General features: G+C 39.0%; 1 protein-coding gene across 2 annotated transcripts in view; it reads right to left on the reverse strand.

Moving 5' to 3' along the window:
* The window catches only part of znf609b (zinc finger protein 609b), a 54,508-nt gene that overhangs the window by 8,759 nt on the left and 31,866 nt on the right, over positions 1 to 13,883 (reverse strand). For both annotated transcript variants that reach the window (XM_084405063.1, XM_084405064.1), the window contains exons 3-4: positions 8,396 to 8,621; positions 504 to 591 (exon numbers count right to left, since the gene is read on the reverse strand). In XM_084405063.1, the coding sequence (XP_084261189.1) occupies positions 504 to 591; positions 8,396 to 8,621 (314 nt within the window). The remainder of the gene's footprint in view (positions 1 to 503; positions 592 to 8,395; positions 8,622 to 13,883) is intronic.

Genomic DNA, 13,883 nt, shown 5'->3' on the forward strand with positions numbered 1-13,883 from the left:
TTGGCAAAAAAAATACAAAACATTTAGACCTCTAAAACATGCTAGCAGTTAAAATATGAAATAGTATGACATTAAGAATTGTTCTTTAAACATTTAATACAGCATGCATTTTCCGGTTAACACAATACTACTGAAAAGCTTTTCATAACAAAATCCCTCCCAAACAAAAAAATTTGGATAAAAATGGATATTCAAAATATAAAACTGATTTAAAAAAGCACACATTTATGGATATTCAAAATATAAAACTGATTTAACAAAGCACACATTTAGATTCTTGCATTAAGCCAGAGGTTGGATTGTATTCTTATCACTTGATAAGCTTGGAGATGTGTGTGTTTTTAATAGTGTGCCTCATATCCCTAAGGGTTACGGATGTGATACACCTGGCTTACTGTTAGCCTGGAGGGAGTAGGGGCAAGTGAAGTGGGAGGAAGGGAGGGGGGCTCCTGGAGAACAACACTTGATTTTCCTGATTTGAAAAGTTAAAACATTTCACGTACCTTGGAGGAGCCCAGTCATGACGTGTACAATCCAAAAGTGTTCCGACATATGTTTTGTTCCTCCAGGTAACGTTAACCACCAGCATACCTGTAAAAAATAAAGATGACCCTTAATATAATGTGAGAATATCTCTGTTATATTAGAGGTTCAATGAGACAGTAATAGCATGGAGTTATAATTCTAATGCTCCTCCACCTCATTCACAATATTTCACATACAGTACTGGCAGAAGCCACAATTTAAATAGTTCAAATGGTATTTTGGAGACTCTCAAAGCAGCATGGTATTTTTTACTGTGTACTTCATGATTACACCAGCTAAAAGCTGTAAGGAGCAGAGTGTGTCATTTCTGGGAGGAAAATTGTTTGATGGTGTCCTCCATCTGACTTTGCAGTACTGTGAGCCGCCTCTGCAAATGGTTTAGCAATTGTGTGAAAATAGCTGAAGTAAATGAAAATGTTTGTGGGCTGGCAGTGATTCAGAGGCTTTGCTACAGAAGCTTGGAAAGGTAAGTGCTGGATATTTCTGTGATTTTACACTACCATAAAAGCAGGCAAAATCAATATTAGATTCCAATTAAATGGCCTTATTAGCTCATGAGAGGCAGTGTAATGTTGTATAGCCTTGATATGGCTTCAGTCAGACTAATACATGTATTTCAGATAAGCCTCTAGGATGTTCTGCATACTATTACTCAAGGAGGAGTATCTTTTTACTCAAAACCTTGTCTTGTTTTCCTCAATCCCAAACATTATAGTATGGGCATCAGAATGTGAGAGCTGAATTCATGACCGTTCCTTTGAAAAATGTCAATGGAGGTCAGTCGAAGAGCACATTAGCGGGGGCCCCTTCCTCTTTCACTTGCAGTCATTAGTGGTTCTCTGGCCACCTGTCTGAACCCAGACTAAATGAGGCTAAATGGCCGGCATTTCACCTCTGATGCTCTTCAGAAGCCAGAGTGGTACAAACAGAAGTCTGGCATGTGCACTGCTGCACTCTTACACTTCATTAAAAACATCTCTGTCAAGATTTACTAGCGGGGATTTAAATCCATACATTGTGCACATGTAATATTTAACATGCAAAACACTGACTTTTAAAATAAAACAATACATAAAGAATTAAACAAAACAAAATCTCTCACAGACACTCACAAAAATAACACAAACTCCACAAAACAACAATAACTGGCTTAAAACAAAACAGCTTATTTTTTTAACAGGTCTTATTTGTTCCCGGATCCTGGTCAAGCTGGCTTAGAAGACCAGCAAACCATCTTTTTTTAACTTGTCATGATAAAACAATTGCAGAAATAACATGAGACATGATGAAAATATATATATATTTTAATCGTTCATCGTTACTTAAGCCTAGTGATATTTAAAAAAAATGGGGGAGTAGTCATCCAATATGTCCACCCAAATTTTTCATTTCACTAGGAAATACATGAGCACAAAAACAAAAAAATTATATTTGAGATGCATGCGCTTCATTGACCTCATGATGAAATCCAAGAAGCGACAAATATGCAAATGAAACCAGAAAAGGTAATGACACAATCAGCTATGTTTTGTTTAAACCAACAGTCAATTCTGGCAATAAAATTGCAATGGCTTATTGAGGTGGCCCTGGAAAGAGGGTTGAATCAGGATACTGGCACATGAGCCTTGCTGTTTGGCACAGTTGTGTTTGCTGGCACTGAGCCCTTCATAGTCTGTGGGTGAGGGCTTTCTGGGCTCTACTTCAAGAGCAATAAACTTTCAGAAGATTTAGGGCTGACATTTGGAGGCATCAGCATGCATGGCTTGTGAGAGTGGATGCCACACCAACACGACCCTGGTCTGCTTCCAGCGTCCTGCAGCGGGGATTTGTGTCAGAGTGATGCCTAGAAATATTGCACCAATCTGCCTCTGACTGTTTCATCATGAACTGAGAGCTGTCTGGCCTTAACCTCCTGCCATTCTGGGATTCACGCACTGGGCTGAAACATGAGCAAGTCAATATGTCCGTCCACAAATAAAAGGTTGCAGTGCACTAGATAAGATTTCCACACTGGGCTTTGGCTGAAATAAAGCACGGCACTGTTGATTCGAGGAAGTCAAGAGAGGACACTGCGACTCAGCAACAACTTGATCTGCAATAAGTCATGGAAGATAGATGCTCTATTACAAAGCTCAGCGTGCTAGCTAGGCAACATTTGTTGTTTTCCTAGTTACGTTCCTGACACAAATGCCACTCTAAATTATGTTCCCCTACAAGATTCCTTGTTTTTTGCTGAAATCTAAGGTAGCACTGCATGCATCCATAGTGTAACTAAGGGAGATCCAACAAAAGTAGTGGACTGACAACCACTGTAAAGATGCAAATCAAGTCCGTTAAAAAGTATGTTTTATATAGTATAAATATGGGTAGTATGAATGAAATTCAATCGTACTTCATCAGCCATGTTGTTACTGTCACGTGACCGACGAGCGTCAGTTGCGTCACTTCACTTCTATTCATAAATCCCATCCAGTGGCCTCATGGGATAGTAAAGTGTCTATTGAATGCGCACTTCAAAATCTCGCCGGAAGTAGTGGGCCATCCGGGGATTTTTCGTCTACTGTTTTTAGAATATTCGGACATACTACTCTTTTGGCGTACTGTTATTTGCAGACTATATATTAGGGAAGTATTCGATTTTGGATATAGCGCAGGTCTTATGGCAGGGCTGGGCAAATCTGGGATGTGTCCAAAATTGCCCCCCATCCCCTTAAATAGGGCACTATTTGAGGGGACAGCCATTTGTAGTGGTGTCCGAAACCATAGTTTCAAGTGCACCCATTCAATCCCACAATGCACCGCAATAACGAGTGTACAACCGATGTACGCTCAACGGCTAGAGCATACCCATAATGCACTATGAGAGTCACGTCCCGAATGAATTCCTGCGTTTCACCAGAAGATGGCGCCGGCAACGGAATCATCCATCCATCTTCCAAACCGCTGGTCCAATGTGGCTACAGCGTAATATCATACTGGTATAAATTCCTTTTAAATTGATTGTTAAATTGTTTAATTAATGTTTACACAGTTTCCATGATAGAGTATAAGATAAATCTTTTCATTAATACTGGAGCTGCCAGTTTGCTAAGTTTCAAATAGATATTGCACTTTCTAGTAATCCCGAAGACCTTGTTTAGCTTGTTCAGGTGTTTTTGATTAGGGTTGGAGCTAAACTCAGCAGGAAAGTGGATCTTGAGTGCCAGAGTTATCACCAGAGGTATCTCATGCTGAGTTCAAGTAATGTCGGAAAGATCATATTTGAATGCACATGAAAGTCACCACACAGCCTTCATCACCAGGTGTGTTTAATCTAAACTCTGCGGCAAGGCACATCACTCCTGCATTAAAGATTCGAAACCCAACATAAACTTATCACACTGTCAGTGTTAGGACTTAGGAAGTTATCCTTATGAGAAGTGTGGGTGGACTGTCTGCAACGTCTTTAAGAGAGTGCAGCACAGCGGAAAGACATCTCAAAGTGTGTGAGAGATGTGTTCCCTGCCACGGGATCTTGCTGCTCTACTTTCCACCCACACAAAGTGTCACCACGATACAGATCTGCCCAACACCCTGATGAGAAAAATAACACATCAAAAGAAGAGATGCACACCAGTGGAACCAGCTCTCAAGAGAGAAAGTGTATAACACCAGCACAACAAAGGATGCCTCTCTAAAGTGAAATAGCCGATGATTGGAGCCCTGTGTTTGGGACGCGTCCTGCAAAAACAGATCCGAGCTGATGTTGTGGAAGTGTGGCACTGATTGGGAAGGGCTGTCAATGGACACACAAACGGACTTGTTTTTCTCTCCCTCTTGACCCTTCAACTGCGTTCTCTCTCCATGTCAAAGACACACACACACACAAGAGTGGCCACAGAGGAGCAGGGTGAATCAGACACACTGTGCCCATGGCAAGAGGAATAGAAAACACTTAGACAGCCAATGCGCTGTGAATGTTGATGAAGCAGGCCTTTATGTGGCGGCACTGGGAGGATGGCAGAGTGTGGGCGGCGCGTATTCCACTGCCTACCCATAGCCTAGATATGCTCTCATTTAGGGATTTGAAGGAAATTTTTCCTTTTCATTCTCGGCAATCAAGACTGAGGCTGGTGGAGAGCAGAACAAACTGACGTTTCTGCAGTGGGCTATGATTAGAAGGGATTAAAAAAAGTAAAAAAAAAAAAAAACCTACAGATTCTGGACAAATCCAGTTAGAATAAATTAAATTGCAAGCGTCAGGTACCGTCCACTGCTCTGCCTAAAGAGCTTGTCAAAGAACGAAGGTCTGAAATCACTACGAGGCAGGTGTTTTCAAATAAGATATATATATATAATATATATAGATGTACATTTACATTTATGCATTTGGCTGACGCTTTTATCCAAAGTGACTTGCATTGCATTTCAAGGTACACATTTACATTTACTTATATCAGTTCTTGCTTTCTCTGGGAATCGAACCCATGACCTTGGTGTTGCAAGCACCAACGCTCTACTGTTTGAGCTACAGGAAAGCATGTACTTTATTGATCCCTGAGGAGAAATTCAGGAAGAGACTAATATGTAAATTAGGACAGGAACAAATTATTATTTTGGTATTTGTGCACTGTAAGGAGTACTCTTATAATTACTCTAGAAATCTAACAGATCGAGCAACTTTTAAGCTTAATCAAGCTTATTTATTGAAGTAAAATTAGAATAATATATTTTTCATTTAAAAATGTAACAATTAATACTAAAAATGACAGATTAAGACATATGCTTTTCTACACCTATATTTTCAAAGGCATTTCAGCTCTTGTTTACATTTGAAGTGTATGTTTGGGAAAAAAAACTTTCTGAGATACACCAGAAAGCGTACGCACAAAGCCGGCTGTCTCACAGTGCAAGCACTGAACTAAGTTCTCTTATTGAGCTTTAACTATCAAACACATGCAAGCTTTATATAAACACAGTCGGTTATATCTTAAGTGAATGTAAACAGTTCGGATGTGTGTCAGTATATTGGATCCGTGCATGAGGTAAATTAATATTAATGTTAATCAAACAACACAAGACAGAGAAAATTACACACTGAATAACATCAATTCAGTAACATCAATGTCTATTAAAAGAAGTTAATGCAGTTTTATTTGAATATTCAAAACAGACCTTGCTAAAAAAAATAAAGCACTGTTTATTTAATTTGTACCTTATATTGAATATATTCTATTATTTGTAATTTGCATCATTGTTCTTATTTTTAATAACGATAAAACAATGAAATAAAGTGAAAGAAGATTTTGTCCCACACCTACTTTGACCTGTCATTCGTTTATCTTTTTGTTACTTTGTAAAGCTAATTTTAAACAGGGAAATTAGTTTGGCTGTACTGCTCAGTGACATGCAAAACAGCCTTAAAAATCCAACATGAAAAAGTACTGTGATAAGATCGTGGATCATGACCCTGCCTGAAAAAAATCGTGATATGATATTTTTGCCATATCGCCCACCCCTAAATCAAAACATTATATTCCAAACACAGTGAATTGCTCTCTAGATTCTAAATGGTTTTTGTATCCCCCGTGACTTAAAACTGGAGCGTTTTTTATTAATCTCAGTAACTGTTGTTCTGAAGTACCACTGTAGCTCACTGCCAGGTTTTTGTCTTCTATCAGTAACAGTTGCTGGAGGCTGACAAAAATATTTAAGCATCTACTTCAGTGAAAAGTATCTTGGCTCAGGATCCAACCAAGATTCACTTTTTTATGTACTCTTAATTGGTTTCTTTGCTTTTTTTTTTCACAAATTGTTTTTATTAAATTAAGTTCACCAAGTTTATATGCATATAATCCAATGACCAATTAAAATTGTACACAGAAAAAGAATGAATGAACCATTTATATAGCACATTTAATACTAATGTACAATCAAAGGCTCTGTTTACTCCTGGTATTAAGATGCGTTTTGGTTGATCGGATCACAAGTAGACGAGGGTGACCTGGTGTTTTAGTCCGTCTCTTTTGTCCACTTTCAAGCACTTCTGTCCTGATTTCTTCGAGGGTCTATGGGCGGGTAAATGTATGATTTTTTTCAGCTCTTTTGATCTAATGGACAAAATAAACTCACGCAATTTACGTATGAATACGACGGAAAACCATACAGAGATCATTAGCTTTCGTTTCTGCTCTGACAGCCGCAAGATCAGCCGAGTTAGAGTGTTAGAAAGCAGGAATGGAGAGAGAACATTGTGCTTGGTACGTTTTTCATCTTCAAACCAAACTTCGACCATCACACATTCGACCACATGAGCGTCTACACTACGACAGCAATCCGGTCTAATGTGTTTTCCACTGCCTCTGGAAGTGGTTGAAAGTGGACGAGCTCAAAACTTTTTAGCCCCCGTTTACACCTGTATTCAGTGTCGTCCAGTTGTGATCCGATCGACAAAAACCATCCTTAATAACAGGTGTAAACAGGGCCAAAGTGATTTAGAATGTGATCAGGGAAATCTTCTCAACCACCACCAGTTTGTATGCATACAAAATACAATGATTGGCTTATTTTTATCGTTCCACTTGGAAACAGAGATACTGCATTGATACAATGAGCTCTGAGGAACAACTAATCACTGGATTTCCCAAGTTAGTGACCAGAATCTTGTTGGAGTAAACTAGATACGCATGAGTAGCAGTATTTTGAGTTATATCTCTGAAACAGTGTTGCCAACTATTTTCAAAGGAAAGTAGCTAACGCCTTCCCTAAAAGTCGCTAGATGACGTCATACGTCAATTAGCATATTCATGACGTCATCACGTTGTACTTGCGTTCTGCCTGCCTAATGTGTTTTCTCATTAAATTCATGCTCACATACTGTATTTTAATATAATATAATATATACAGTATTTTGAGTTATATCTCTGAAATAATCAGAAGGACAATCTACACAAATTTCCAAATTTACTTTACAACCAATCACAGACACTATATAAATCATCTTTTCCCCTGTTGTTCAAATGATATAATCTATTTCAGATAATCTTGCCTTTAAGCTGCGTTCACACTGTCAGTCCAAATCCGATTATTTGTGTATCCGATTGGAATCTGATCTAAAATATTGATGTCCACACTGTGTATCGCAGCTGTTCAGATCCGATTTGTGTGTCCATACAACTCTTTCGTTTTCAGGAAATATATACATTGCTTTCTATGGCAGCGATGACGTGTTGGTACGCCAAAAAACAACAACAACCGCAACATGGAGGGTTTGCAATAGAGATGTTGTCTTATTTAAATTTTACAACATGACAATGTATAGCCGCCGACTAGCCGGACTATGTCTTCTGAGGCAGAACCGTATGATGCTGGTATGAGTGGCTTTTTTCCACACTGTCGTCTCCGCCGGTTTCAAAACATGTCTCCACTGTATTGTCATTTTCTTCTCGTCAGGCACTTTGGAAAAACACAACCTTGTTTTAGGCAGCGACTTTCAGCATGTTTCCTATAATAACATCTGACGTTTACATTTTACGTGGCGTGAGAAAGTCTCATAAACCACGCGAAATCCGATCTGAGCGGTCAGACTGAAACGAATTTCCAGAAATGCGATTTGAATAGGATTTCAAACCACATATGGATGTAGCTTGAAACAGAATTGTAAAAATCGCATTTAATGTCATTTTTTTGCTGTTCAGATTAGCTCATTCTTTGGATTAGCGGATTTCGGATTAGCTCATCTGGATTTCAATCGGATATGGACTTCTGAACGTAGCCTTTGTCACAAGTTCAACCAAAAAAGTCTGGCTCATCAAAACTTGCAACCTCATCTTATTATCACACATGGCCTTGCTACAGTGCGTTTTCTTACCGTCCTCGGTTTCTTGCCACACGATGCCCTCCAGGTTGACGCTGGTGCCCGGCTCACAGGGTCCCAGGCACTCCGGCTCTGTGGACAGGGCCACATCTGACGTATTGACGGCCACCGAGCGCGTGCGCACCATAAGCTGCTCACAAGGTGAGGCGATATCACTGTTTCCCATAGAGGAGAGGAGGTGAAGCGGTGGAGGAGCTGGGGTGGAGACCGGAGACTCCATCTGAAGAGAGAGAGAGAGAGAGAGAGAGAGAGAGAGAGAGACAAAACAAGGAAGATAAGTGCTGGTGGATCTCAGACAAGGCTTTTTCACTCTACTAAAGCATAAAAGTACCACAATATGTTTGCATATATTGAGGAAACATGCTAAGTTCACAGACTCGTTTCTCTGAAAAACACTTCTACAGCCAGTTATTTTACTTTGAAATGTGTGTTTCCAGGCTGGAATGTCTGTTTTTGTTTTGGTCTGTGTGATATTGCACGTTGACAATTTGCCATTATCATTGTCAATTGCGCTCGTTCCTGTTGCTTGTGCTCAAAGTGGCAACCCATGTGAGCACCGTCGATTCTGAGGAGGAGGGGGCCAGGAGATACAACGATCTCCGATATTTTGAATTTGGACTGCAGTACCTATTTCGACCACTAGCTAAATTATTATACGCCTGTTTAACCGAAGCTAATTTGGGTGGGTTTCTCCCATCCCCATACAATGTCACTTCTCTGTGTTTTACGGCCCTGACGAGAACGTCGGTCTCCTCGGCTGTGAACCGCTCCTGGCAAATCCGCCGTTATAATAGCAATCCGCCATGGAACAAGCGCAAAAGGGAATGTGAGATGATGTTCTGATTGGTTTATTTCAGGTTACACCCAAACCACACCTATGAGTAATGTAGCTACTTCAGACCAACCCATTTTAGAGTTGCGTCGAGTGCAAGAGATCCGCCGACAAAGTCACTTGCGTTTCGCGCTTGATACTTGCGTTTCAGATCGTTAAACTAGGGCCCATGGAGAGTATCCGCACATGCCCTTCAGGTACACAATTACATGAAGGCTGTTAACTTCAACTTATTTATTTCTATAGCACATTTAATAACAACGTTGTTGCCCAAAGTGCTTCACAGTTATAATTAAACCATACATATTTTATCCTCTGTTACAGAGAGGAGCTGAGCTGACCTGCACCCTGCTGGACAGTGGATCTCATTAACAGCCAGAGATGCTTTGAGTTTCTTACTCCTCACTCCAGGGGAACAGGCACACACAGCATGATCACTGACACCACATCATCTCACGGAGAGAGCACAGGCTCGTTTGTTCAATTAAGGAACAGTGGCTGTGTGTTCAGGCACTATAATTGACCCTACCTGCATTCAGGGCCATGATGGACACCAGCCAGGTGAACGGACAGAAATAGACCAGTATGAATACGGCATGCTGCTTCACAGTATTTTTCTGTGAGTGATCCATCTCCTGCGTCTACAGTCTCTGAGCTCATGCATTATTACAGGGTTCGTACAGACACCGTAAAAATGAAATTCCAGGACTTCAAGCACTACTTTTTGGTTTTCAAGGACTACAATCAGAGATCTCACTTATCAAACAATATCTTTATTATCTTTCAAATTCAAAAAAAGGTAAATAGATAATAAACTAATAAAACAAAATGGCAATGCAACACAAGCAATGACTGTGGTAACTTTAACCATTAAACGGATACAATGAGAAAGATTAAGATATCGCTTTCCTTGTTCAAACTGATTTTTTTTCTTCCATGAATATATGATTGACCTGAAGAATGAAAGATGTATCATATACTTGGATATATGAGGCAATATCAAGTAGTGAATATCAAAATGGCTCCATATCTATATCAGACAGGTTGCAGCGTTGATTTTGTGTGAAAAGGTTGTTTTATCAAAAAAATTAAACACTTATTTCAAACATATTGTCTTTCAATAATTCAAGCACTTTGAGTGCCTTTTCATGAATAGGGCTGTTTTCAAGGGTTTTCCAGGACTTAAATTTCAAGCGTCAAATTCAAGTACTTCAAGCACTTTAAGCACCTTGTACGAACCCTGATATGTTTGGGAACAATCATTACTTTTGCAATTCTATTTGGTGCCACTAATGCCACAAAAATACCTTTAAAAGGAAGACAAAGGTGCTCCAATAATATTCAAGCTTTGATTTTATTATGCTTTTACACTTTTTCAACTTTAGTTAGTGTATAATGTTGCTGTTTAAGCATAAAAAAAGCCCTGCAAGGTTACAAAGCTCAAAGTCCACTCCAAAGGGAGAGATTTTATTTAACAGAATCTCCTTTTCAAGAACTACAACGAACGGCTCGTTTGGACTACAACGCAATTTGTACAGAATCAGATCTTATGAAGTTATAATGTATAAGAAAATTTCAAACACATCACTCTGAAACGTCCCGTGAAATCCTTGCTAGCAAAGTCTATGCATGAAATCCATTCTGCACAATCATCTTGTTCGTTAACATAGTCAGGGTCTGAATCGGGCTGGAATGGGTTTGAAATTGAAACCATGCTTATTCATATTTACACTACAGAAGAACTCATAGTTATTGAGGGGTGGGACATTTCCCGAGCTAAGCACTGCCAATCACAACACACTATGCCAGCTAACCAATCACAGCACATATCGTATTTCGGAAGGAGGGGCTTCATCAAAATTAGAGTGTTTTAGCCAGACTGAGGAGAGAGGTTCAGTAATAAATGTAAAATATGTGAAAAATAATGCATTTCTGAACAATCAAGCATCAAAACATAGTCCACCCTAAAATAAAAATCAAGACTAATAAGTTATGACGACACCAGCAACTGTAAACACTCACTTTCTGAACTCTTAATTGACGAGATTCAATCCCCAATCAAGACCAAAACAAAGGGGAGAAATTAGAAATGTATTTTTTTTTTTTTACATGCCATAGTTTAATTAGTCCTAAAAAGCTATAATTTGTAATACATTTCCTCCTAAAAAATGTCACTTTGGTGAAAAAAAAGAAAAAAAGAAAACAGGCAAAAGGAGAAAGAAAAAATGACTAAATATATTAATCACCAGAAATCATCAATGCCAGGGCATGTGTCCCACCGCTGGCACGCGGAGGAGTAAACATTGGCACAAAATGGAGAGAGGGGAATATTATACGATTATAATTATATTTAGTTGTTTACTTTGGAAACACTGAAGTCAAGGTCCAAAATTAACACTCGCTAAGCAGCAAATGAGAGGCTATCATGAGTAAATCTAACATTACAAGTGAAATTGTTAATAAAACATTATATGATTAAAGTCAAATTGTATACACACTGCCTACTAGAGAAAATATCTGCTGTCACATGTTTTCCTCCAGGACTCCATGTGGAATATTCCTCACATGAAGTCACCAAAATGAAAATTATAAACCAAAAACTGCACTGTAGTGGTAAATATTCGTTTGGGAAATGCAGTCACACTCACACTTACAACATTGTTGCATTGGAGGTGATGGGAAAGTATATTTAAGAGTCAGTTTGTTGTTGTTTTTGAAAGAAATTGATAGTTTTATTCAGCAAAAACACATTAAATTGAAAAGTGACAGTAAAGACTTTTTAGTTATAAAATTAATAAATGCTGTTCTTGTGAACTTTCGATTAATCAAATACTGTAGTAAAAAAAAAAAAAAAAAAAAAAAAGGATAGTGTGACACTTAGTGTGACATTTTCGGTGCTGAAAATCAAGTTTTTAATGTTATGTGGTGTTTTTATGTTTATATGCTTTAAGACAAACCATGTGCAAATTCATCAGTCAACAGTATCGTTGAGTATTTTCTCCTTAAAACTGCAGACACTCTCAAAAAACACGGTTTGAATACCGTCACAAACATGTAAACAATCCTGAAAACGTCAGGCCGGAGCTTTTCTCCACGGACTTCAATGATGGTCAGAGTGTTTCTAAGGATGCGGATTATTAGAAGGGCAGCTGTCTGACTCAGATGGTGAACGGGAACATGGTCTGTGTAACATTAGCAACACATTATTAGCTGTTTGATAATGTAATCAAGCCAAAGGCTAGTCATATCAATTACCGTTATGTGCCTGACATAAAACACACTACAATTCTGATACATCGACTTGGAGACGATCCTGTATTATTCGCTCTTCCTCTTCTGAATCAGTTTCTGGTTCAAATACATTTGGCTGAATTAAACCAATATTGTCTGTGTAGCGTTTACTACAGTAAAGCTGAGCGAGAGGATCAGGTAATCCGAGGAGCTGTGAGTGAGTGGGGGCGGGGCTAATTTGCATATTCATGAGCCATGTATACTAAATGAGGCAAGGGTGTCGAGTTACATTCAAGCTATTTTAAGGCAAGAATTTTTAAATATGTAATTTTGGTGATCAAAGATGCGTTTTAAGGGATACTATTATTGACTACAGGGACTGGAGTAATGATGGGGAAAATTCAGCTTTATCATCGCAGGAATAAATTACATTTTAAAATTGTTTCACAAGTTTTTACAGTATTTTTGATCAAATAAATGCAAGCTTGATGTGAGCATGAAACAAAACAAAAAAGTCTTACTGACCCCAAACTTTTGAATGGTGGCTTATTTTTACAATATAAGGCCTTATGTATGATTCAAAATAGAGTATAATACTTTAAAAAAAGGGTGTGATTTTACTTCATGTTAAAAAGGTTCCCAACTCCTGATCTAAACGATGAAACCTCGCGACGAAGAGGAAGGTCATCCGGAAAAATAGTGAAGCATGTCTGAATTGAGGCCTGTTATCATTTGTGATTGAGATAATAACCGGTTCAGAAGCTCATGACTGTTTTTACCTCCTGCATGAAACATCACACCAGTGAGAGAAGCTCCTGTCATCTCGGCCGCCAGCTGATTTATGATAATGCGTGACTCGCCAGAGCGGTAGCTGGTGCGCTGACACACACAACAGACGAGCAAACATCCAGCTGTCAGCTCTCCCAGAAAACACACAGACAAGCTCAAACACACGCCAGGCCCATCAAATATACTTACAGCCGTAATATACACCGTAACACATTCATCAAGCAATTACCTCACAGGATCTGGATGTACTCTGCTATACACACCAATGAGCACATTCAAGACTTTTAAAGTCCCCCAGTGGTGAAAATCAAGTTTTTAATGTTGTTTATATGTCTATGTGGTGTTTTTAATATGCTTTAAGACAAATCATGTGTAAATTCATAAGTCGACACCACTGCTGAGTGTTTTCTGCTTACAACTGCAGTGAACCAAAGACAGTCTCAAAAACACGCTTTGAAATCGCTGGTGTTTCTGACGTCACAAACTACCTTGTAACCAATCAGATCAACGTGTGAGTGAGTGAGTGGAGGCGGGGCTCATATGCATATTCACAGAACCGCGTATACTAAATGAGGCAAGGGTGTCGAGTTACATTCAAGCTATTTTAAGGCGTGAAGAAATGTTTTTCTA

Source organism: Rutilus rutilus (assembly GCF_951802725.1).
Source record: "Rutilus rutilus genome assembly, chromosome: 3".
NCBI classification, from domain to species: Eukaryota; Metazoa; Chordata; class Actinopteri; order Cypriniformes; family Leuciscidae; genus Rutilus; species Rutilus rutilus.